The sequence below is a fragment of the Macaca fascicularis genome, chromosome 9 (assembly GCF_037993035.2).
Source record: "Macaca fascicularis isolate 582-1 chromosome 9, T2T-MFA8v1.1".
Lineage (NCBI taxonomy): Eukaryota > Metazoa > Chordata > Mammalia > Primates > Cercopithecidae > Macaca > Macaca fascicularis.
In genome coordinates, this window is record NC_088383.1 from 110,622,404 (window position 1) to 110,648,084 (window position 25,681).

The following is a 25,681-nucleotide window of genomic DNA, read 5'->3' on the forward strand; positions in this document are numbered from 1 at the left end:
CTTCTCTTTGCGGGGCAGCCCAGTCCCACAACCTGCCTGAGACAAGTAGGCCTGCGAGATGAGAGGCCCATGAAGATTCATGAAGCGGGTTGCTCAGAACAACTGGCTCAGCTCCCCAGTCCCATCTGGCCTGGATTCTGTCTTCCCATCTTCCTGTGCCCCTGCATCAGTCTTGTGTCCCACTTGTACAGGACACCCTCTCCCCGTCACCTTTTCCTCAGACACGCACAGGCTGCCTCCCTGGGACAAACAGAAGGTCCCGCTCTGGGACTCACCACCCCTTTTTCACAAAACAAGATTTTGCCTGGGCAATCCCTGAGTGGGGAACAGACAAAGACAGGGCTTCATTCCTTCAACAAGTACCCAAGGGCTCTCCAAGCCAGCCCTGTGATAGATGCTGGAGTGTTCAAGAAAAAACAAATTCATATAGGCTTGCCCTTAGGCAGCTTAAGGTCCAGCCAGAGAATCAAGTCTTGAATTCTATTTTTTAAGTTGGAAACAATTCAAGACCATCAACAAGTTCTAATTCCAAATGAGACAGCTCAGCACAGGACGGGGAAGCAGACAGAGTAGCACGGAAGTGAAAAAGCATGAACTCTGGAGTCAGATGCCAGGACTCCAACTCTGGGTGTGTTGGCTATGAGAGATGTGACTCTGGCTGTTTAGTTAGCCTCTCTTAGGTCTCAGTTTCCTTTTGTAAACTGAGGATGATGATGGTACCTAACTGGGAGGATTAAATAAGGTATAAAGTTGTCAGCATAGTGCTTGGCATTTCACTGGCACTCTATAAGTGCTAATCACTCTTGTCATTATTGTGATCATCATCATTGGCCAGACCATAGAGCATCAGTTGAGATTCTTGATCAAGGAAATGGCCTAGTAAAGGGAACCTATACTGTTCCCTTGCAGTATGGGGTAAGAAGTGAGGCCTTGGGTCCCCTGTCCCTATTCTGTAGACCACTTTAGAAAGCTACCGTCAAGACTGATGACAGACAGGACAAATTTAACCTGGCCAGGGCCTCAGGAGATACTGAGCCAACCTGGGGCTTTAAAGGGGCAGACTGGAATTTGAGCCCCCTCAAACTGACCACAGCCCCCTTAGCTGTCTCCTACCCCTCACTCCCTACCATTAGCCTGCTGGCTGGAATGCAGGGGCCCCTGTGCCAGAAGGCCCAAGCTAGGCAGGAGGCCGAGAGGCACAGGTGGTTCTCAGAGGAGATCCCTGGGCTCCAGAAAGCATTTCCCCCACAGGAGCAACAAAGTCGGGGCTTGTTGCTGGTCAAGGCGCCTTTGCTTGCTTGGGCTGGGGCCCAGACTGTGAGGCAGCCGGGCAGGCCAGGGGACGCAGAGCTGGGAGGGGCAGCGGCCAGCCCTTTTGGCACCAGCTTCCTTCTTCTCTGGGTTTCTCACTTTGTTCAGCACGGTAACCCAAAGGAGGCTGGAGAGAGCACTTTTCACTACCCAGCAAATAAAGCCACAGGGAGAGGGAGAAGGATGAAACGTTTGGGGGTTTTACATTTTGGTTTTGGGGTATTTAGTTGGTTTGAAAAAATAATAAAAGGAAGTTGTTTTCTAATCCAATTAATTTCAAACCCAGGACTTAGATCATACATAGCCCGCAGTGATCCCACAGCACCTAATACCCATTATCCCTCTTCTAAGATTTAAAGTCCCAATGGAGCCGGCGTTGGTCTCAAGAGGCTGGAGGGAGGTCTTCTATCGCCTGGTGGGGTGGGTGGTGGTGGTTAGGAATGGGGTGCAAGCATGGCTTCAGTAAACTCTACCACAAAACTCTAGGACCTCAAGTTCCCCAAGTCTACACACATTGATGCAGTACTGCTAGTCATGTGTATGTGTGGCTTTCCCAATGGAGGCTGCCAGAACCCACTTATTCTCAAGAATCATGTTTTCTGGGTCCCAGTCCTGGCCAGCGATGCCTACAATGTGAGGAGATTCCAATGGTAACCTTATCTGTTCCTCTCATTATTTCTACGGAATGGATCTCTCACCCACAGGTCGTTCTGCCCCCATCAGCTCCTTTCCGCCAGGCCTCAGAGTGCTGACCCTGCACCTTCCTTGGGTGACCACCACCTTAGAAAGATGACGGGAGGAACTACTTGCTGGGTAGTTCTTTGAAGTAGGAGAGGTTTACACATAGGCACTTAAGGAGTTGCTAAGCCTGGGAATCCCTTCCCTAGGCAGCTGCCTGCCCATCCCATCCAACCTCAAGTGTAGTTCCACCCACTCACACCATACCAACACTTGCTTTGGAATCAATTTTTTTTCCCCCGATGGCATGTTTTTGTCACGCACTTCTGAAATCCCAAACTGTAAAACCATGAAGATTTTTCTCCTTGGAAAAATAGCAGGACACCAAAAAATGACCAAAAAGTCATTTCATTGGAAGCTTCCTTTCTTTCCCACTAAGCCATTTGGAATAGGATACAAACCTTTCAGAAGAATGATAAGAAAGGTCACAAATTTGCAAATACACTTGACAGTTGTATATATTCCTGATTTAACGGCTGGGTGACCCATCTTACTTCAGGCTTTCACTTCTCCACAGTACCTGTGCCAGGTGCTAGACAACTGCTAGCTGCTGACTTGAGGTACCCGCAAGTCTAGTTTCTAGAGAAAACCAACTTCCCATCCCACTGCCAATATTCTGCTATCGCTCTGTGAAAAGCCAAAGAGCTTAGACCCTGATGATAACCCTCTTGGAATCTGCAGGGAGGGAGATAAAAATGAGCTGCCTCCTATAGGTGCTCAGTGAGCTCATAAATCACAGGTCACCCAATTACCAGGGAGGTCCCTGTCCACTAGGGAAAGGGATTAGGCCTCCATTAGGGATGAGATCTACCAACCAGAAGAAGATATCCTGCATTTTGGGGTTTTTTTTGTTTGTTTGTTTGTTTGTTTTTTCCTGTTTTTATCCTGCATATCTAAAGTCCCAGGTACCTCAGGAAGGTTGGACTAAGCATAGACTTGCAGTGAAAGCAAAGGACAGGTTGGGAGGAAAAAAGCAAAAATTCTAGACCTTTCATTAAGTTACAACAAGCATTGATTTGAGATGATTGAGATTTTGTACCCCCTGCTCTTGGGTATAAACTCTCCCATCACAAAACAATACCTTTTCTCAGCTTTCCTGAGAATACTAAATACCAGATAATTTGATTGACTAGACAGAACTTAGGTTAAGTCACTTCCTTGAGCAAGCACCCTGGATCAGAGTTTTCTGGGGGACTGATTATACTTTGGACATGAGCCCCGGGGCTGCGGCAGCGGCAACAGGTAAAGAAGTCAGAACTGTACAGCCAAGTTCATTATGTCAGGTGATAATCTTCCATGGACAGGACCAGCGCCCCTGCCCGGACAGAAGTTAATGTGCATCCAACCAGGCCCAATTAAGGCCACACTCAACCCAGCCTTTCCCTGGCCCACGATGAGAAGGTCCTGTGTATGCTGGAAAACAAGTTTTGTCAGACCTTTACCCTGTATCTGCATTCCACCATTTTACCCTTTTAACACAAAAGTTAAAATAGTCAAATATCAGATCTCCCAGAAAGTCAGGTTTTCTGATCAGTATTGTTCCTGTCATTCCCAATTCCTCAATCTTGGCCTGAGAAGTGAGGTTCCCATCCCCACCAGAGGTTTTCCCACCTCCTTTTTATCATCAAGGAATGAGGCTTCTAAGTGCCCTCTCACCAATCCATCTCTCCCTCTCCTCTACCTTGCTCCAAACTCTGCTTTAAATCCCTGGGTGCTCTACAAAGTTACCAAGAGCAATTCCTGCTTCTTCCTCCACCATAAATACAATTACACTTTTTAAAGGAAAAAGGCAGCCCAGTGAATCCCCAAAGAGGCTGCTGTATTCTTCCCCTTGTAATGAAGCTAATAATGAAGCACCCTGAACTCTAATTAGTAAGAAATGCTTGTTTTCTCCAGTTGAACACTCCCTATAGATACATCTAATTTGTTTCTATGATTTCATCTCTCTCCTCCATCAAGTTTGCATTTAAAGGTTATGATGTGCCATTGCCCTCCCAGCCAGGCCTTGGCAGAGCAGCCTGGGGGAGTCACAGTGCTTCCTACAACCTGGGAGCCCCAGCCTAACCATCTCTGACATGGCCCATCCACCATTATCACATCCATACACATAAACTGTGTTTCTCTCAGGCTTTTTATGAGCTGTCCACAAAATGGAAGAGAAGGAAAGGGAGGAACAACATTTGGAAAAATTAAGGAGAAAAAAAAAAACAGTAAAGGAAAAAGGAGGGGTGGGTATTGCTGGGAGTGCCTATTTCCCAATGAAAGAAATGTCCTCTGAAACAGAGTGACCCAAAGCAGGAGCTGCTTCTTACTGGTGGGTTCCTTTGGGATTTAGGCCCCTCAAAGACCTTGGACCTCCAGCTTCTTTCTCCTTGTCAGGCCTGGCAGTGTGACCAGCACCAATTCCCAAGACAGTCTGAAGGATGCCAACAGCAGCACAGAGGAGCCCCTGTGCTTGGTGAACCTTGGCGGGATGCCTCCCCAGGGCCACCTCATCTCAGCGGCCAGCCTGCATCTCTGCCTTCCGATCCATATGGAAAGTGAAGACACAGCCCCTTTCTAAAAGCCTGATTCCAGATGATGGCCCCCAGCCCCAGGACCACACAGATGCCAGAGCTATAGCCTGGCCATCGTTGGGGGCCCAGAGACCTTCATCCACTGACTTCCTGACTCCAGGTACTCGAAGTTTTGCTCTCACCAGAAGCAGAGCAGACCACACCCAGGCTGAGGCTCCCCAGAGTCTCCTCCTCCTTGAGTCATGCATAGGCATCTTGTATCTCAGCAAGACTTGGGGTTTGAGATAGGGTACCCACCCAGACCCCATCCCCCAGCTCCTGGTACAAGGCTATACTGCAGCAAGGTGAGTGGTAAAGACAGAAGACAGCCTGCTCATTGGTCATTGGTGGCTCTACCTGTGACCATGCCCAGTTCTCCTCACTGGGGAAAATGCCTCCTCTCAGCCCCTAGTTCCTAGGGACATTCCCCTTCAACTGCCTGAGATGAGCATTTGTGATTTTCTGAAGCTTCCCCAGACACTCTGCCTCTTTTCTGTCTGGTCCCTATTTTCTCCTGTCACTTAACGATTGCAGAGTAGTCTCTGCAGCTGACCTGTGCTCTAGCACCCCTCCTGCCTGCCCCCACCTCCCCCAGAGCCCTGCAAGCAAGGCCCTGCTTTGGCTCCCTGAGGCTCACAATCTGTGCTCTGCCAGACCCAGTCACAAGGGGGGTTTAACTCACTTCAAGCTGGCAGCCCTATAGGGTAGAACTAACCGCCCCCCTCAAGAGGTGGTGGGGTGCCAAGCAAGTGTGTGCTCGAGCATCCCAAGGTGCTCTTGTTTTCTAGGCACCCCACAGTGGTTTGTAACAGACACATGGATGGGGGAATCCTTTGCCAGCCAGAGTTGGCATCTCACCCTACCTCTCAAATCTGCCACCAGCCTCTAGGGCCGAAGACCCTCCAAGAAGAAAAAGCCCTGTAAGACAAAGACTTGAGGCCCCCCCAGCCTGGCCTCTCAGCCCAACACAGGCCCGCATTAAAATCAACACTCCGTGAACACACAAAACTGACAGGGCAGAGGGGGAGCACACATCGGATACAAAGATCGGGCTCTCGAGAGACGCGGCCTGTTGGTCTCCCATGTTAGCTCCAAGTGACTAAGCGCAGGGTGGGAAATAACGCCACTATGCCGGCAAAAGCTCCCGCCTGGGCCCTGAGTTCGGCAGCCTTTTCACCGGGAAGATGCCTCTGCCTGGAAAAAAAAATGCAAGCATTGTGTGGGGACCATTAATGCATGCGCCTCTGCGCATTCCTTCGAGAAACAGGAGCACACCAGTCCCTGAGCCCCCGGCTCTGTCCCCCAGCAATTGTACAGGCCTGGAACACACTGCACATGCCACCTGGTCCTTCCCCCCAGGCCCCAGCTCTGTGAGCGGTGGGAAGGGGCCCGCCAAACACCCTGGCTTCATTGTGCCCCAGAAAGAGGGGACTAATTACTCGCCTACACTCTGGAGCGCCCAGAGAGAAAACAGAGGCCAGTGGGGTGGAGAGGGTGGGAAATGGGTGGGGGGTGAAAGAAGGGAGAGAGAAAGCCACAGGATACATTTCAAAGTTTCTCTAGCAATTTGGGGGTGGGAAAAGAAAGCCTGGTCCTGACGTGAAATCATACAGAGGTCAGGGCTGGGTCTCCCACCGTTGTGAGAAAGTGGTGAATCGGGGACGGTTTATCAAACGATCATTTTTTCTTTTGAAACCGGGAGGCAGCAGCTTGGACAATTCTGCAGATGTGCTTGATGAGTTAGGGACAAAAATGGCCCTTCTCTGCCCCCCTCCTTCCCTCCCTCTATAAGGGCTCCCATCGGGGGTTGCTTCTCCCTCCACTGCCTCCTGGGCCCTCCCCTCCCTTCTTCAGTGGTCAGCTGAGACCCCCACCCACTGCTTGCTTTTGTACTCTTGGCCTTTGGACATACTGACGGGGCCTTTATGAGACCCCAATCAAGACCCCCATGTCACAGGTACCTAGTAGAGACACCAGACCTTTTCAAACAAGGGACAACAAGGAAAATCGGCTGGCCCATTGTCTCTCCTCTGTGCTAAGTGAGATGAAAGGGGGCCGCGGCCCTCTCCCTGCAGCCCGCCTGCCAATCACCTCTAGTTATTAAGGTCACAATGTGTAAATTCTTTTGACCTGCACCTAATCAAAGATTCACCGGCCCTTTCAAATCCGAATGGGGAGGAGGGGAGAGATTCCCTCCCATAAACCCAGCAAACTCTCCCTCAATAAAATTTCTCTCTCTGATTCCTTCTTTGCTTCCCATCTCCACCCCCTCGCTTCTCCTCACTCCGCCCTCCTCACCACCAGCTTCAAACACAAATGACAAGCCCTGTGGAATTACTATCACCAAAATCCGAGGACTTGAAAGTTTTTAGTTAATTCTCTAAAAAAAAAAAAAAAAAAAAAAAAAGTTTTCAGACAGCCATAGCTGCCCAAGCAAGCCCAGAACCTAAGCAGCTCCTATGGCTCTGATACTAAATCTCTCCAAATGGCAACATCTGTGGTCAGTAGCTTTTTTCTTGATCCTAAATCAGTACACATGGAGGAAACAACTGGGATCCACGATATTCCCACACTTTGTCACTTAGCATCTCTAGCTCAGTTGCTGACCCTCCAATCCCTGACTGGTTTTGTGAGCTGAGGGGGAAAAAAATTACCAAGTCCAAAGTAGGCAACCCTCAAGAAGAAAAAAATAATAATAACCACAGGATAGAACAACAGAAAACATGACAACAGCCAGAGGAAAGAACTTGAAAAAAAGGCAAATTTATTATAGTTTGAAAACAAAATGCTAAAATCAAGCAAGGAAAAGAAAATGCTTATAAATCTCCATGCATCAATATTAGGGGTATGCATTTTTACCTTATTGGTGATATCCATCAATCAGAATAGGGAAAAGCCATAATAAGCAAGGCAGAGATAAATTCATTTATGTAAGTTGCCCCCAGAATTATTCATTTGTCCACCATCTACTCTGGCTGGCTGATCTACTCTTCTCCAGGCTCTCAGTTTTCCTCCTGCCTCTGATTGGACATGCTGGCTCTTTGTTTCTCCTTGCTCCACTGTCTTTATTTCTGAGTTGTCCTTTCATGCTAATCCCTCACATTATTTCAACTGTTGTCCCTTTGCTGAGGCCTTCCACATCTCAACCCCATGTCTGAGCTCCAGGCAACCATTCCTGGGCTGTCTCTGGCCATTGCCACCTAACTGTCCCATAAAACAAAATTCAGTCTTCTCAAACCCAGTGCCCCTTCCATCATCAGGCTCACATAGGTACTCGTCTCTTCCCTCTCTCCCTGACATGCAGTCATGTCTGACTACTGATTTTTTCCTACATAGTTTTTCTGAATGCCAAGTTGTCTTCCCACTGTCCCTATGAGTCTGGTCCCTTCCTGCTAACAAAGTATATTCCTGGAAAAGTATCCAAACAGCCTGTCTTTCCCCTCCAAAGAATCCTATATGCTGTAGCACAACATAAACCATTTAACTGTTTCAGTCTGGCGCAAAACGGTCCATAGTTCCCTATTTTCCTCAAGTTAAAGTCAAGCTCTGCTCTTCAACACCCTCCAAAACTAGACTCCAAATTTCCCCTGCAGCAAGCCAGACTTGTCCACTCTGAACTCCCAAACCTACCTTTAGCTTCCCCATCTCTTTGTATGCCTTTGCTCAGACCAGTCCCCTTGCTTGAAGTTCCCTTATGCAATTTCAATACGGGCATCATGTAAATCCCACTTCAACTTCCATGTCATCCATGAAGCTCTTCTGACTTAATAAGAAGGCTACAGCTTTCCTCTGATTTCCTGTCAATAACCCCAGTAGTTGCTAGCACTTACACTGCATATATAACCAAATAAATTGTCGTTTGAGTACATGCAGTGTTTCCCCAATTGCACTATAAGCTCCTACATGGTAAAAATAGTCTCTTGTGTTTCATACTTCCCATGTGATCTTGCACACAGCAGCATTCAATACATACATAAGACAGGCACTCGGGGCCAGGCGCAGTGGCTCACGACTGTAATCCCAGCACTTTGGGAGGCCAAGGCAGGTGGATCACGAGGTCAAGAGATCAAGACCATCCTGGCCAACATGGTGAAACCCTGTCTCTACTAAAAATACAAAAACTAGCTGGGTGTGGTGGCATGAGCCTGTAATCCCAGCTACTCAGGAGGCTGAGGCAGGAGAATCACTTGAACCCGGGAGGTGGAGGTTGCAGTGAGCCGAGATTGTGCCACTGCACTCCAGCCCGGTGACAGAGAGAGACTCTGTCTCAAAAAAAAAAAAAAAGACAGACACTCGGAGATATGTATTACCAAAAAAAAAAAAAAAAGCCAAAGCTTATATTATCCTTTAAAAACAAATTCTAGTATGTTTACTTATTTCTGTACCCAAGACGTCCCAAGCATGAAACCAGGTTTAATGCTGCAAAAGCAAATGTAAGGAAAGATCTTCTGAAAGTGTTGGAAATGTTCTCAAATGGAATTGTGGTGATAGTTGCACAACTTTGTAAATTTTCTTTTTTTTTTTTTTTTTTTTGAGACGGAGTCTCGCTCTGTCGCCCAGGCTGGAGTGCAGTGGCCAGATCTCAGCTTACTGCAAGCTCCGCCTCCCGGGTTTACGCCATTCTCCTGCCTCAGCCTCCCGAGTAGCTGGGACTACAGGCGCCGCCACCTCGCCCAGCTAGTTTTTTGTATTTTTTAGTAGAGACGGGGTTTCACCAGGTTAGCCAGGATGGTCTCGATCTCCTGACCTCGTGATCCGCCCATCTCGGCCTCCCAAAGTGCTGGGATTACAGGCTTGAGCCACTGCACCCGGCTAACTTTGTAAATTTTCTAAAAATCATGGAATTGTACATCTAAATTGTATATTTTAAATGGCTAAATTTTATGATATTTAAATTACACTTCAATAAGGCTATTTAAAAATAGAAAGTAAATGTAGGTCTATGCATCCTTAATTTTACAAATCATGTAAGAAAAAAAGGGGGTATTCTCTCCATAGCTGCCTGATATTAAAATAGACATTTAAATGTAATTTGTTTTTTCTAATTATAAAATAGGATCATTATAAAAAATTTAAATACAAAAAAGTAAAAAGTAAATATCAACAGAAATCCACCATATAAGAAAAAACCCTGAAGAGATATTTAAATAAACTATCATACTATTTTCTGACCTTTTTGTTCATTCCACAATCTGCTGTGACATATTTTGGGTCCATAAATGTACATCCGTATCATCCTTTTAATGGCTATATAGCATTTTATTGAGGGAACATAGTATAAAATATTTTATCAGAACCCTACTAATGGATATTTATGGTTTCTTCTGGGTTTGTTTGTTTCTTTTTTGAGACAGACTCTTGCTCTGTCACCCAGGCTAGAGTGCAGTGGCATGACCTCAGCTGACCGCAGCCTCAATCTCCTGGGCTCACGGAGTCCTCCCACCTCAGCCTCCTGAGTAGCTGGGACTACAGGAGCATGTCACCATGTCTGGCTAATTTTGTTTTTAGATTTTTTTGTGGAAATGGGGTTTCACTGTGTTGCCCAAGTTGGTCTAGAACTCTTGGGTTCAAGTGAACCTCCTACCTCAGCCTCCCAAAGTGCTGGAATGACAGGTGTGTGCCACCATGCCTGGCCTATTTATGTGTTCTTAGTATAACTCTTCGTACATATATCTTGCATAATTGTCTGGTTATTGCCTTACAATGAATTCCTAGAAGTGGAATTTCTGTGTCAAAAGGTTTTCATGTTTTAATTTTGATACTCATTGCCAACCTAATGCAATTGAAAACTCTAATTTTTCCTCTTTTTATTCTTGAACTCATCCTTATCAGCCTGCAAAGAAGGATTTTCCGGGTCAAAGACTTCTAACAACTGGAAGAATCCTTTCAATAATTTGTCTTTTTTTCCTATTAATTTTTTTTTTTTAAATTCTCAACCACAGCTCACCCTGGATACCAGTAAGAGTCCAACTGGCAGGGAAAGAACACTTCAAAGGCATTAACACATGTGTCTCTTCCTCTTTGCCAAATGTTACAAATCTCACCATCATGCCCAGCTGACCCTTCTCTTGGGTCATTTACCATAGGACCCCACCCTAATCACTCACTTGGTCTCCTCCCATTCAGGCGCAGGAGGAAAGACCCAGGTTTCTCTAGGACAACTAAAGCTGCAGCTGCAACAAGGCGGAAAAATAGCAGGAGAAGGAAACATCCTGCATGAGTCGAGTCCTCAGGAGAAAGAGACAGTAAGTCTGGGGTGAGGAGCATGTGCTAAGCAGTGGCTGATTACATCTGGACAGCATCCTAGCGGGAGACTGCTCCTGAGACTCAGGTTCTGATCAGGCACCACAGCTCGGACCTAGGGCAAGATTCGAGCTAATTTCTCTTTCAAAATTCCCCAATCAATGAAGAAGCGAGGAAGGAACACTCATGGTGGTGACAGGCAGAAAGGGTACATTTCACTTTACCCCACACATCTCAGCTTTTTCTTCAGCCAGTGCATGTCACCTGCGCACTGAAGGCCCACACAAAGGAAGCAAAGAAGCGGCCATAGTTCCGTAGTATTCTCTACAACTTGGGTATATTTACACTGGAAAAGCTCACCCTCCACACTGCCTTTTGGCCTCTTTTTGTGTCTTCTTGTCTAGCTCAGCAGCTAGAAAGAAACCAGTCTGAAGCTTCTCACCTGAACACTTCCTCTGCCAACATAATCAAAGTGGTGGCCACCCCATGCTTATCCTATTGGCCAGTATCCCCAAAGCACCCAGAGGCAACACAGACGTGTCTCCAGCCTGGAACCAGAAAGTCACACCTATCTAGAGGTGTGGGAAATCCAGAGAGGAAAAAGGCCCGCTGGCCTCACATTCTACTTCATCAAGCCTGCCCGCTGATCTTAAGAGAGAACACATAAAATGAGCAGCCTTGGCTTTAACACCTTCTCAAAGCAGACAAGCTGCTGCCTTCAAGAGACATGTTCTTTAGCCCACATATGGAGGCTCCAGTCCCCAGGACCATTGTGGACATTTTCTAAAGTGCACTGACTTTGGATGGGGCTACTGTTTCCCAGCCTGCTGTGAAAACCAAAATACTATACCATGACTACCATGGCCATTGTTCTAAAAGCTGGATTATGGCTTTGCTGCAGGAAAGAGCAGAGGAAGAGGCAGCAGGGCAAGCTGAGCAGGCCCAGAGACAAGCCTGAACACAAGTACACGGAAAAGATGGGGGTGAGGAGGTCACAGCAAAACGTGCTCTAACATTATTTTAATCTCTTATAAGGTTCTCTCTGGTTCCTTGAAATTTTCTTCTGCAAATTAAGACCCTGCTGAAGATTTTGGATGTTATCACATCCCAACTGGCACCCCACCTGTCCCCGCTACACTTTTCTGTGCCCATTTATGTTTTCAATTTGCATTACAAACCATGAAAAGGAAAGCTTCTACAGAAAGCAATTTCCTGGGCCAGCAGCTCCTGGACTAATATTCCCTTTGCAATTACCATGGCTTCTGCGTGCACATAGTCACTTCCCTCCTCCCTCCAATCCTCCCGCCCTTGTCAGCACCTCAGATAGGCCTGAGCCAAGCCTATATGACAGGGTCCCACAGACCATGTTACCCACTACTCCCTGTGGAAAATGTCCTGGCCCAAGACAGGAGTAAGAACAAGCTTGGAAATGAGGCAAGGGTCTTGGGTAATCATCTTACTAGGACATCCCAGAGGCATAGGGGTTTCCTCTGAGGCACACAAGCACATAACTCTTATATGAGACAGGAAATAAAACCCCTGCTTCCAAAAGCTCACTATCTGGCCAGGCGCAGTGGCTCACGCCTGTAATCCTAACAGTTTGGGAGGCCAAGGCAGATGGATCACCTGAGGTCAGGAGCTCAAAACTAGCCTGGCCAACATGGTGAAACCCCGTCTCTATTAAAAATACAAAAATTATCCGGCCTGGCGCGGTGGCTCACACCTGTAATCCCAGCACTTTGGGAGGCTGAGACGGGCAGATCACGAGGTCAGGAGATCAAGACCATCCTGGCTAACATGGTGAAACCCCATTTCTACTAAAAATACAAAAAATTAGCCGGGCATAGTGGTGGGCGCCTGTAGTCCCAGCTATTCGGGAGGCTGAGGCAGGAGAATGGCGTGAACCCGGGAGGCAGAGCTTGCAGTGAGCCGAGATCGCGCCACTGCACTCCAGCCTGGGCGACAGAGGAAACTCCGTCTCAAAAAAAAAAAAAAATACAAAAATTAGCTGGGCGTGGTGATGCTTGCCTGTAGTACCAGCTGCTCAGGAGGCTGAGGCAGGAGAATTGCTTGAACCCGGGAGGTGGAAGTTGCAGTGAGCTGAGCTCACGATCATGCCACTGCACTCCAGCCTGGGCAACAGAGCGAGACTCCGTCTCAAAAAAAAAAAAAAAAAAGCTCACTATCTGAAACTTCTAAAGAGTCTTGTTCAAGAAACTGCTAGAGCCGGGCACGGTGGCTCAAGCCTGTAATCCCAGCACTTTGGGAGGCCGAGACGGGCGGATCGCGAGGTCAGGAGATCGAGACCATCCTGGCTAACACGGTGAAACCCCGTCTCTACTAAAAAATACAAAAAACTAGCCGGGCGAGGTGGCGGGCGCCTGTAGTCCCAGCTACTCAGGAGGCTGAGGCAGGAGAATGGCGTAAACCCGGGAGGCGGAGCTTGCAGTGAGCTGAGATCTGGCCACTGCACTCCAGCCTGGGCGACAGAGCGAGACTCCGTCTCAAAAAAAAAAATTAAAAAAAAAAAAAAAAAAAAAAAAGAAACTGCTAGAGAGGCACAGGGATTAGCAGATGTCCAATCCATAGTCAGAGACCTTTTAGTACTGGTCTGAAGGAACAGCCAAAAATATTTATTGGTCTGCTGATGCATAAATGTATTCTTTATTGTCATCATGTGTAAAATTCTAGTCAGCAAAGCAAAATTCAGAATCAACACCACCTTTATGATTCATAGAGTGTCTACAGTCAGCTTCCCACATCAACAGTGTCAACATATTCTACTGGTGTACAACATGGTGCCTATTCTCTTTCTCCATGGTATGAGGAAAATGTCCTAGCTCTTAATTCCAAGCTTCTAACTGCCAAATGGAACTATGGTAATGATGAAACTCACTAAGACTCACTGATTCAGAGAAACTGTCATGGGCAACAGAATTCCTATTCTTGAGCCTTAAGCCCATTATCAAGTGGAGCCACGTGTGATTGTCCTGAACTCAGAGAAGAAATATAGCTGGCACCATGTACTGCTGCCTGGAAGTCCTGGGGACCAGGACTCTGGTAAATAGAAAGGGAGAGGGAGGCCCATTTAAAAAAAAAAATGGTTTGAGGCCAGGCATGGAGGCTCACACCTGTAAATCCCAGCACTTTGGGAGGCCGAGGCAGGTGGATCACAAGGTCAGGAGTTCGAGACCAGCCTGGCCAACACAGTGAAACCCCATCTCTACTAAAAATACAAAAATTAGCCTGATGTGGTGGCATGAGCCTGTAATCTCAGCTACTTGGGAGGCTGAGGCAGGAGAATTGCTTGAACACAGGAGGCGGAAGTTGCAGTGAGCCGAGATTGCACCACTGCACTCCAGCCTGGGCAACAGAGCAAGACTCTGTCTGGGCGGCGGTGGGAGAATGGTTTGAAATGAAAAAGAAAATGAGGAAGGTAAGACTTGAATCTAAATACTGAAATCTGAAATACTGAAATGTGCTCCAAGTGGTCTGAGAGCTGCCTAATTGCAGGACGATGGGGTGATCCTTCTACCTCTGATATGAGCCCCCTCCACACAAAAACATACATTCTGCTAATCCAGCCACAACCTCATTATTGCCTTTTTTACTCATTCTCATTAGAAACCCCTACCCAGCCCCTAGTCTACTTACAAGGGTAAGCTCCATTGGCTCAAAAAACTAAAAACACAGATTTTTCATGAAGATCCCTCTTTTGACTGATCTGAGTGTTACAGCTAACAGGTGGGGAAATCTTCTTAAATATATGAGCATTATCATGACAAGGCCACTGGAACGGATCAGTGCCATAAGTCAGACAGGGCTACAAGTTTCCGCTCTACCATCAGGTTCCTCTTTAGCCTTGACAGATCAAACCCCGAGCCGAAGCAGGCTATAGAGATCAGTTCAGTCTCCAAGCCAAAGGTCTTCACAGTGAGGGACCAAAGCAGCCCTGGCTGGGCCTCTGTCGGCCCGTGTCCCAGATTAATCACCACCAGGAGGGGCCTGGACACTAGCCTGCAATCTGAGCCCAAGCAGCACCTGCAGAGGGGTTGCCCCAGTACCTCCCTCACTCCCCTTGGTCAAGACCCCAGGGCATGAGGGTGTCCACCTGTTCACAAGGTTACCTGGCACAGAAGGGCAAAAACACTCAGCCATCTTGAACCCCGCAGATAAGTCATGGATGGTTTGAGTGGCTTAGTGGAGGAAGGAGGAAAGATGCAGTGACTCGTGCAGTCAAGTCCAGGCTCCAAGGGAAAGGAAACTCTCAGCCTCTGGACAGAAAGAGAGAAAGGTCCCAATGCTTCTCTCTTCACTGTCCAGAGAAGAAAGCTAACTAGAGACCAGCGGTGGGAAAACTAAGCCCTCTGAGGTTATGAAGTAATGAGATGCTTCATGTGTGTTTAGTACACATTCTTGTCATCTACACATCAACAGGGTGCTGATGGGAAGGAGACCAGAGCAGGGATGTCTTTTCAAAATCTCCCCAAATGCTGCCAGATATTTCTGCATGAAAGGAAGCTCAGAAACTTGAGGTTGTAGTAGAGTTTCTTTTGAATGCATAGATCTGGGAGAATAGCTTCGTCAAATTATCTCCTAAATCAGTAAGCTATTTCCAACAAGGTACATAAAGAGCTAGTGACTAAGTATGGCATGCATATGCATATCCATGTTAGAATATACTTTTTAGGACCAAAGGACCCTACTGTAATTACAAATTCTTCTCAGATCGTAATCCCATTTATTTTATTACTTCTCCAAGAATCAGTGGAGTAGGAGGAAGTATTTGTGAGGCTAAAATATAATAATAATAATCAATGGGAGGAAGATAAACATGGAAATCTATATCTTAGAATAGTCTGTCCCCGGCCCTAACTTGCAATATAAGGAGAAATCACTTGAATGGACTGCACACTTTCCCACCTGCCCCATGGCCCAAAGGAAGGAAGGGCAGGAGGGGTCAGAATCAGATTGAAGTGTGTGTCCCTCGAAGAGCTGAGAAAGCACAGGTAAGAGGAGAAAGAGCTCCTACACAGCACCTTCATTTGAGGAGTAACACCCACATCCTGACTATTATATCTTGTACCTCCAAAACTCCAGCTCCCGGAATTCCCTTTGAACCTCCGACTGCAACCCAGAGTTAGGATACAGCAGTGGCTACAATTACACACTTGCTTGGGAAGGGGTGGGGGGGTGCTGCATGTGACAGGCCATGAAAGGTCCCTGCCTATAAAACAGACTGAAAAACAAACCCTTAATTTAAATGTTAATGAAAGTGCTGTGGAGACATCAGAGGCTTCCCGGCTGCTCAGAGAACAGCTACACCAGCCACAGAATTTATGGCTCCCCTTCACCCTCCCGCCTCCCTCTCTGCCTCATCACCCACTGAAATTTAAAGAGAGAAAAAAAAGAAAACTAATTTTAACATTAACTCCATGCTTCCACCTTGGGATGTGATTGCTAAATTATCTGTTGGCAGAACGGTGATCAAAGGCGGAAAAACACAGGCACGTTGTACACACAACCCAGAAAAGTCAGCAGCAGCTAAAGCAGGAAAATTCCCTTTTCCCTTCCTGATGAGCAGAGTGGAAGAAAGAGTAGTGCAGGTAGGGACTGGATCTGGGAGGTGTAGGCAGTGGGAGGAAGAGAAAGATGACTGATCCATCCAGCATGCTCCCAAGGCCCTGTCTCAACCTCATCTGAGAACTTACCACACTCTACTACCTATTTTACTTGTCGGTCTCTCCCATCAGACTATGCTGTCTAGTTCACTGTTGTCTCTCTAGTGACCAGAACATGGTAATGCTTAAGCAGAATCTGAAGAGAGAGAGACAGAGAGAGGAAGGTGGGTGTTGAGGAGGAAGGGAGACAGAAAGAGAGACAGAGAGAGATGGAGAAAGAGAATTTAAACACTAGACGGAGAGATAGAAATGCATCCCTGTTAGCAGGGAGCCAAGTCTGGACACATCAACTCTGTATCCACAGTATTCAGCAGTCTGCAGCAGCCTCTGTTTCTACTTGTAGGGTTTCATTTAAGTCAGCTCTTGACAAGTGGGCCAGTCATGCTGGCCAAGGAAGGAGCTCCCACAAATGGGTTCTGGGCCAGTCAGGGCTGGGAGAGTGCTGGTCTCAGGCCAGCAGCTCAGCACATGAGCCTCCCTGTGCCTATCCTGCCCTGGGTAATGGCAGAAATCCAGGGTCTTGAGGAATTGAAACCCACCCCTGTGGTATTTGTTCCTTGCTACTGATGGATATGACTGCCTGAGAGGCTTGGATATGCACGCGCAATGAACTCCAGGGTGGAGGGCACTGTACTGAGATTTAGCAGGACCTAACTCCAAATCAATGACATCCCCACACTGATCCCTTTCCAATTTTAGCTCGCTGCCAGTTGAACCAGTGGACCCACCTAGAATTACCTGCAGCTTCCATCTTTCTCCGGGTGTCATGATGCCCCTTCCAGCCACGCCAGCCCTGGGCCCTCCATGGCGTCTTTGTCCCTGCGATTCTCTCATCCAGGGCACCACAGGCAGGAAGCTCCCTCCTCTACTCTGCAGTTTCGCAAAGGGGGACACCAAGCCACTCTTTGACTAGCTCTTCAGGTCTTCTTTCCCTAGACAAGACCCAGAAGAAACTACCCCCTCTGCCCCTGACCCCAGGAAAGGAGAAGAGAGAGGTCCCCAAGTCAGCTACAGTCCATGCCATCAGGAGGACCAGCTACAATGCAGAGCACTACAGTCATCCACCTGAGTCTTTCCTCAAGTTATCAAGGTCAGGCATCCCCTTTACACCCAGCTGTCCACAGCCAGCCAGAAAAAGAAAAACTCAGAGGCACAATCTTTACTTTTGATTCTTCCTCCCCTAGAAGCACTTAGTGAGTTATAAAGTCCAGGGCTAAAGGACTGCTGCACCACTGGCAACTGAAAGAATCTGAACTGCAAGTTGGCTACCTCTTTTTGCAATCTTTCAAACCTCTCTGTCAGAGAAAACTCCAGATGCAATTACTTTTCACTAAAGAAAGATGTATTTCAACAGGCCGCTGAATATGCATCTACCACACACACAGCACACAGTAAACCCTGTAGCTACTGGGAACAAACACCCTCCTTTCCCCAAAACCCACCCCCTTACCGAACAGTACACAGTGATTGCTTTCCTTCCAGACTCTCCCTCACCTCTGGGAGAAATGAAGCAAGAAGGGGCAGCTCCTCCATCAAAACCCCCCAGAGGCTGCAACTCACTTTACAAATTTGAATCGGTACATTTCATGCAGACTTGGACTAATCCCCCCAAAAACAAACAGGCCACCACAGTGAGCAAAGTTACACAAAATTATATTGTATATTTAATAACACAGCTAAGTCAAGTTTCTACACCTATACCACTCATATATTTCCCTAATGACAGAAGTGGGAGAGAAGGGATTAAAACCCAAGTGTCATGGGAAGTCTTCCTGACCACACTCACTCACACGATAGCAAGTGTCCTTTGGAGATGGGGAAAGGGTTCTGCTGAGCACTTTTTTTTTCTTGGAGGGCAATAAATATGGTGTCTGCAGAGGGACGAGGAGCTGTGGGCTCCTCTCCCTTCCCCTCCCAGGCAAACAGGGTAGGTAGGTCTACAGATTCACTTCACCACCTGCCTCCCATGACTGGCTTGGAGGGGGCCCTGAAAGCTGAAGATCTGTGTGCATTCACACTCCTGGAATGGTGCAAGCATTCACAGCTACCTAAGTGAGCCTAAGCCTCAATCATATGCTGCCTTCTCCCACCCCTCCCTGTCTCAACTCTGGCCTCCAGGAAAAGAGAATGTTCACAGGTCCCCACAGAGCCTTTTATGGGCCACAGCTACCATCCAAGATGCTGGTGAATAAGGCACAGCAGTGATCAAAGGCCTGCTTGTCCCTCAGCACGCAGGACATGGGAACAGGCTAGGGACCTGGGTACAAACTACTGCCTCTTCTGCCCCATTCCACATGTGGCCCTGCATTGATCTTCCCTGGGCCTCAATTTTTGCCTTTCCCCAAAAGAAAATGACACTCCCCATTCCTCCCCAACCAAGGACAGCCTAGGTTAAGGCACTTAGTATAATCTGGTAATCATTACAGCCATGTGCCTATCGTATCCCCACCACTGAATAAGATCCTTGGGGAAGCTGCCACGTATCAAGTGTTCAGTAAATACACAAGGAGTGAGGTGAAAGGGTAAGAAGGGAAGAGATGGAAAGTCAAAGGGAATGAAGTTAAGTGTTTAATATTTCTACATTTCCTCATACTTTAGTATTTACTGCATTCAGCTGGAAATAATTTTTAAATGGCAATAAAACATATTACACATTTTTAAAAATCTGCTTTTTGGCCAGGCATAGCTTTTCACACCTGTAATCTCAGCACTTCAGAAGGCCAATGTGGGAGGATCACTTGAGCCCAACAGTTCAAGGCCGCAGTGAACTATAATTGTGCCACTGTACTCCAGGCAAGATCCTGTCTCCAAAAAAAAAAGAGTCTGCTTTTCTGTGTTACTCATGGGAAGTTGCTCAGAATTCCATGTGACCTCAGGAGGTTGTATCTCTGAGGCCTGTGAGCTGAAGGTATTCCTGCCCCAAAATTATACTCAGACATATGCCCCTCCACCCCAGGCATGCCTCCAGCATCTCATTCCTGGGTCATCTTAACCTGTCCTTCTATCAATCATCCAGCAACTCCAGGTGAGACCTCCTCTACAGGAGAAGGGTTTCTTTTCTAAGTCATGAATCTTAAAAACAGGATTACTGGTGTTGAACAATAAGATGGGTAGGAGGGTATGTGGGAAGCAGAAGAAAAGGTCCTTGCCTACCACTTTCCTTTGGAGCCTGCTGGTTCTCCTTCTCTGTTTTTTGACTATCTACACATGGCTCTAAGCACATAACCAGTATTAAATACCATCCTCTATGACTCTTTACAAATTAAGAACTCAAAGTAAAGGAAGAAAGGAAAGAAGACATTTGAACACAGAACAGATACCTGCTTTCTCTCAGTTGTGAGGACCTCAAATTAAGCCTCTGGATTGAGGTTTCATGTTTCATACAAGTGCCTGAGTACATACAAAAGAAGAGAAGGTAGAAAAGTCCCAGCATCAAAGATAAATAAGATTAATATGTCTGATAAATTATTTTAAATAGAAGAAAGAGATAAATTGAGAAAAGAGCTGTGCTAGGTCTCCTAACTGTCCAGGTTCCTCCTAACTGCATAAGGGAGCAACAAAGGGCTGAGAAATTGGCAGGTAAACCAGGAGTACTTGCCCTAGGGCCAGTACACTGGCTGCCACATCCCTTCATATTCTCTATGAGGAGTCCAGGGTCTATCACATTACTGACGCTGACAACCATACTCAACAGGAATGGTGGCAGGGAGGGGAACTGAAGGTGGTCATTGAGGGCAGGAATGCTACAGGGGGAAGAGAGATTCCTACTGAGTCCCCACCTCAATAAGACTGCAAAAGAGCAAGGAAAATCCCTGGGGCCAGGAGGAGCCCAGGAAAAAGGTAGAGACTTGACAGCAGTTGAAGCCACTAAGCAAATGCTAAACCAGGCAAGAAAGGATTCTGGTTGACATTACATTATAGCCCTTTTTGAGGATCACTTGAGGCCAGGAGTTCATAACCAGCCTGGGTGATAAAGTGAAACCCTATCTCAATATGCATAACACATATATATTACAGCCCTTTTAGCTTTTCAGAGTATTAATATTTTCATATAAATTATTTCAGGTCATCTTCACAATAATCTAATAAGGTCTATAAAGGAAAGAGTGTTCATATTTAATATAAGGAAACTGAGGCTGGGAGTGGGAATGACTTGTCTGAGGCCACACTGCTAGTTGAAGGCAAAGCAGAACTCATCTCCCAGACTGCTTTAAAGAACAGACCCTGAGGCTGGGAGGCAGTGTCTCTCAAGACTGAGAAAATGAATGAGTTTATTGAAAGGTTCAAATTCACGGTCACATTGAGAAGAAATGGATCTAATAATGAGGTCAAAAGACCCTATCCCAGTATATTCTTTGGGTAAGAGAAAAAGAGGCAGAGATAACACCGGCATACACTCTGGTCATCTAGTGTAAAGACAGAATCTCAAACACAAACTATTTTTTAAAAGACCCCAAGACCTCATTTCTGGAGTTAGGGGAAGATCATCTTAAATAACTGTGGGTCAGGAGCTGACAGAGTGAAAGAATCATCCCAAGGCTGAGGTGGGAAGATGGCTTGAGCCCAGGAGTTCAAGAGCAGCCTGGGTAACACTGTGAGACCCCTCTCAAAAAAAAAAAATTCATCCCAGGGCCAAGAAGAGGACAGGAAGACCCTGAAGATGAATGTGAAGAAAACATAAGGCCTAGGTCTTCACCAAAGATGAGACACATCAAAGCCTTAGCAGAGGGTCTGGCACAGAGCAGATGACTACTAAATGTTAGCTGCTAGTAGTAGTGGCAGTCATATAGTAGTAGTAATGCTAGAAAGCTAGGTCCTTCCCCAAAGCCAGTCTCCAAGTTGTGACTAAAAAACCCAAAATCAGCTTACTGTAATCTTAAATGCTTCTTAATGATGAGGGCAGACTCTGTCCTCAACCTCTTTTATTGACACCATCTTCAATAGTTGTTGTGCCCTATTCTGTTAAGAGGTAGCCTAACACATTCCAGAAGAGGAGGCTGGAATAGAGAAATGTGGGGTAGGGATGCAGGGCAGAGCCTGTTTGTGTTCTTTGGCTTCAATCCATATGCAGGAAGCACACGGACCATCTCCAGCCCTGAGAGCGTCTCTCTACCACCACCTCCACTCCAGTCTCCCCAAACCAGCAGAAGTCCACAAGCAACCATTAAGACAAAGTCACCAGCACACTTGTCACTTCTCACTGGCTATAGCACTTTCCTTCTATTCAGCCTACAGATGCCCAGGTCTGGCTAACTGGCTTTAAAAAGGGCAGCATTAGGAAGAAACGGAGGAGGAGACAGAGCTCAATGGCTCCATTTTCCACTCTCCGCTCCCACACACTTAGCCTCTCCACTCCCTGCTGGTCTTTCCTTCCCTCTTTCCTACGATTGCTAGAATGATTTGTTTTGAACAGCGACAGGTTTATAGGTTAGCCGACACCTCTGCTCTGTGGAATTTTAATTAACTTCTCCCATCGTCAATATGCTAAGGAACGGGGTCTCCATTCTCTGGGGTCAGCAATGTGTTTCAGGTCCTGCTATATCAGCCGTCAAATTGAAGAATTAATGACATGGCTAATCGGCTCTAATTCTTAGAAAGAAAAAAATCTGAAAGGGAGTTGTAGAAGGGAGCAGGAGGAGGGGTGCAGGCTCCATAGGGTGAGGAGAAAGAAGCTGAAGGGCCTAAGCGAAGTGGGCAGGACCAAGTCTCTTATAAAATAAGCAACTGACTTAAACCTAGTGTTGGAGGGTGGCAGCCCTACAGCTTTCACATTTCCATGTGAGTAGGGTGAAGGAAGTGGACGAAGATCCTAGGAAAATGTTGTGATAGAACAGGTATAGGAGAATCTATGTACCCTGAAGGGGAGGAGAGGGATTCTGTCTCGGTTCCAGAGAGCCTTGAAAGCAGAACTCGGGATGCAAACCTCACTTGTCCATAGGTAAGGTTAAAGACATAACAGTCAGGGCCAGGTGCAGTGGCTCATGCACTTTGGGAGGCCAAGATAGGAGGATCACCTGAGGCCAGGAGTTCGAAACCAGCCTGGTCAATATAGAAACACCCCATTTCTAAAAACAAAACAAAACAAAAACAAACAAACAAAAAAGAACAAAAATAACCCACCCCATTTCTAGGGCCGGGTGCGGTGCCTCACACCTGTAATCCCAGCACTTTGGGAGGCCGAGGCGGGCGGATCACGAGGTCAGGTGATCCAGACCATCCTGGCTAACACGGTGAAACTCTCTCTCTATTAAAAATACGAAAAATTCGCTGGGCGTGGTGGCAGTCGCCTGTAGTCTCAGCTACTTGGGAGGCTGAGGCAGGAGAATGGCATGAACCCAGGAGCAGAGCTTGTAGTGAGCCGAGATGGTGCCACTGCACTCCAGCCTGGGTGACAGAGCAAGACTCTGTCTCAAAAAAAAAAAAAAAAAAGAAACACCCCATTTCTAAATATAAAATAAAATAAATAATAATAAAAAAAGAGAAGTAACAATCAGGCCAAACGGTACAGTAAAGCCATCATCAAAGTTTCACAGTTTTGCTATAATAATCAATGTCACTACTTCACATACATGTCTTTGTTTGAGGACCCAGCTGGATCTGGGCCCCAAGCCTCTCCTGATGACTTAAGTCTGTAAGGGATACTCCAGAGGCCATTTTCCAAGGGGAGCAAAGCAGACATGTGAGTTGTAAGAGCAGGTTGGCTGGTGGTGTCACCTTCCAAGGGTGGTGAGAGGCCTCTGCTTCGGGAATGACCCCAGAGGACAACTGTTCCAGAAGGGACACTCCTGGTTAACAGCTGGATTCTTAGTTATATTCTCATATAGTACTCTTTCCTTAACATTTCTGAGGTTAGATGCTTAGGAAATTTGCATTTAGAAGGTTATTTCAATCCCACGCATATATGAAGTGACCTAAACACCTCAAATCTCTGGAGGATTAAAAAAATCTCCAAGACAGTGACTCAAAGCAACCTAGAATACACAACAGGAAGATTTTCTAGCTCACCTGATCTAGTAAAATAAATGCATTATTATACAGGACAAAACTACATCCAAATATGTCTCCCTTACCTGAGTAATGGGCTGATAGCAATGGACCAGACTCGGTCTTCAGTCTGGATGGTGTGTAAGCACTGCCCCAGCCGGCCTGAGGCCAAAGGCCACACCTAGAAACAGGAGAGGAGATGCTCTCGTTGGCATTGCCTGGGATCAGTGGGGAGGAGAGGTGCTCCGGCAGGGGTGACTGTTGGAGGTGGAGAAATGGGGAATCCTTTATGCCCTGCACACACAGAGCTCAGGTATCAGCAGAGGAGCCCCTGCAGCTTCTGGCTCACCTACCCCCACAGATAGGGCCTAGCTCTCCATCCTAACCACCCTCTTTTACTTCCACTCAGAGCCCTTACTTACCAGCCAACTTTATATTGGGGAATCAGAAGTTCCACATTCCTCAGCTGAGACTTGACTGAGAAGAAGTGGGTGGGTGGGGCTTGCCTCTCTTGACAGCTTTCCTGTATTTGTGGATTTTCCTTTCTCCTATCTCTCACCAAGATTTTACTTTGGAGAAGTAGGGAGAGGGAAGAAGATCAAGGCACAATATAGGGGGACAGCAATAGAATCAGGGAGAGAAGTAAAAAGAAAGATGCAAGGGAAGGAAAGAATGGAAGAAGAAGAAAGACTTCCAAGAGGGAAGGTGGTGTGTTGTTGTTTGTTTGTTGATAATGCCCAGGATCCAAAACTATTCACGTCAGCAGGGAATTTAGCACCTAGTGTCACCAAAAGTAGCAGAAAAGCTTAACTCTTTTAAGCTTCCATATCTCCTACAGGTTAAAAATATTGCTTGGAGCACATTATCTGGTCCCTATCAGTCAGGAATGTACATTAGCAGCCACTCTGGGCTTAACTCTAATCAACACTCACAGAGCCCTCTCAGCAGTCAGTGCATTTAGACATCTCCCATTAAGTACAGGACTCCCCCCTCACCTCACCCTACCCTAGATGACACACACAGGGACATAAGCCTCTAACCAAACAGAAAGGAAACCTCAGACATACAGGGCTATCCCAAGACAGCAGCAACAGAGGGATCCAGAGGCAGCCAGATGGATCAGTGACCTCTTAAGGTCCCAGCAGTGCTATAAGGGGAACATACAAAACTCAGGCAGGACCTTAGATGGAAGAACTTTAAAGGAAACATTCCTTGAGTGTAAAGGGTAGGTGATGGAGTAGGGGTGATCCTGGCTTCTTAGGGTCACATGATAACTCTTCCCTATAAAAGGAGAAAGTGTTTCTTAGAGTTTGTGTGTATGATAGGTGTGGGGGATGGGATGATTGTGTGAGTTACTTTTCCCAACACAGTGAAAAGAAAATAAACGTAAGAAGAAGATCCTAAATGAGGAGGAGCAGAAAACAAAGGTAAACACCACAACTTTTCCTGAGTGCCATGATTCAGGCCTGCTCTTTGGACTCTATACCCCTTTGGCAATAACTAGATACATTTCCAATGTACTCTTTTAGGCAGCCCAGCTAAAAAGAGAGCTTTGCCTTTTCCCTGACACAAACTCCCTGGGAGGCAGATTCTTTCTTGGGGGTGAGGAAACACTAAAGATTCTGATTACAAAATCTATGGGGAAGGCCTAGGCCTGAATTCACTAATGTCCTCCATGGAAAGGGAAGGTGGATTCCTAGATTCTGCAAACCACAGAACAAGGTTCCTGGTCTCCAGGAGCGGCTCAGGAAGCATGCCACCAATTCTGAGCATGATCTTAAGAAAGTGGCCCTCCTGGCTTAGCCCAGCAACACATTATCCTCCAGAAACATGAGATTCCATCCTGGCACCTGAGGGACAGGAGTTGACAACAATACGCTGATCCTATCTTTGCCCTCCATGGCCAAATTCAAAACAGATCCAACCCTGGAAAAGATTCAGTGGGAGTGGTCTTTTTATTTTTATTTTTCGAGATTTTTTTTTTTTTTTTTTTTTGAGAGTCTTACTCTGTCGCCCAGGCTGAAGTGCAGTGGCACAATCTCGGCTCACTGTAAACTCCACCTCCTGGGTTCATGCCATTGTCCTGCCTCAGCATCCCGAGTAGCTGGGTCTACAGGCGCCTGCCACCAAGCCTAGCTAATTTTTTTGTATTTTCAGTAGAGACAGGGT

The 25,681-nt window shown here is 46.8% G+C and overlaps 1 protein-coding gene across 9 annotated transcripts in view; it reads right to left on the bottom strand.

The window, feature by feature from the left end:
- FBXW4 (F-box and WD repeat domain containing 4) overlaps positions 1 to 25,681 on the bottom strand; it is a 110,733-nt gene that overhangs the window by 58,842 nt on the left and 26,210 nt on the right. For 6 of the 9 annotated variants that reach the window (XM_074002534.1, XM_045361413.2, XM_005566247.4 and 3 more), the window contains one exon: positions 23,599 to 23,693. The exons of the other annotated variants lie outside the window; for them this stretch is intronic. In XM_074002534.1, coding sequence (XP_073858635.1) covers positions 23,599 to 23,693 — 95 coding nt within the window. The remainder of the gene's footprint in view (positions 1 to 23,598; positions 23,694 to 25,681) is intronic. 9 annotated transcript variants of the gene reach the window in all.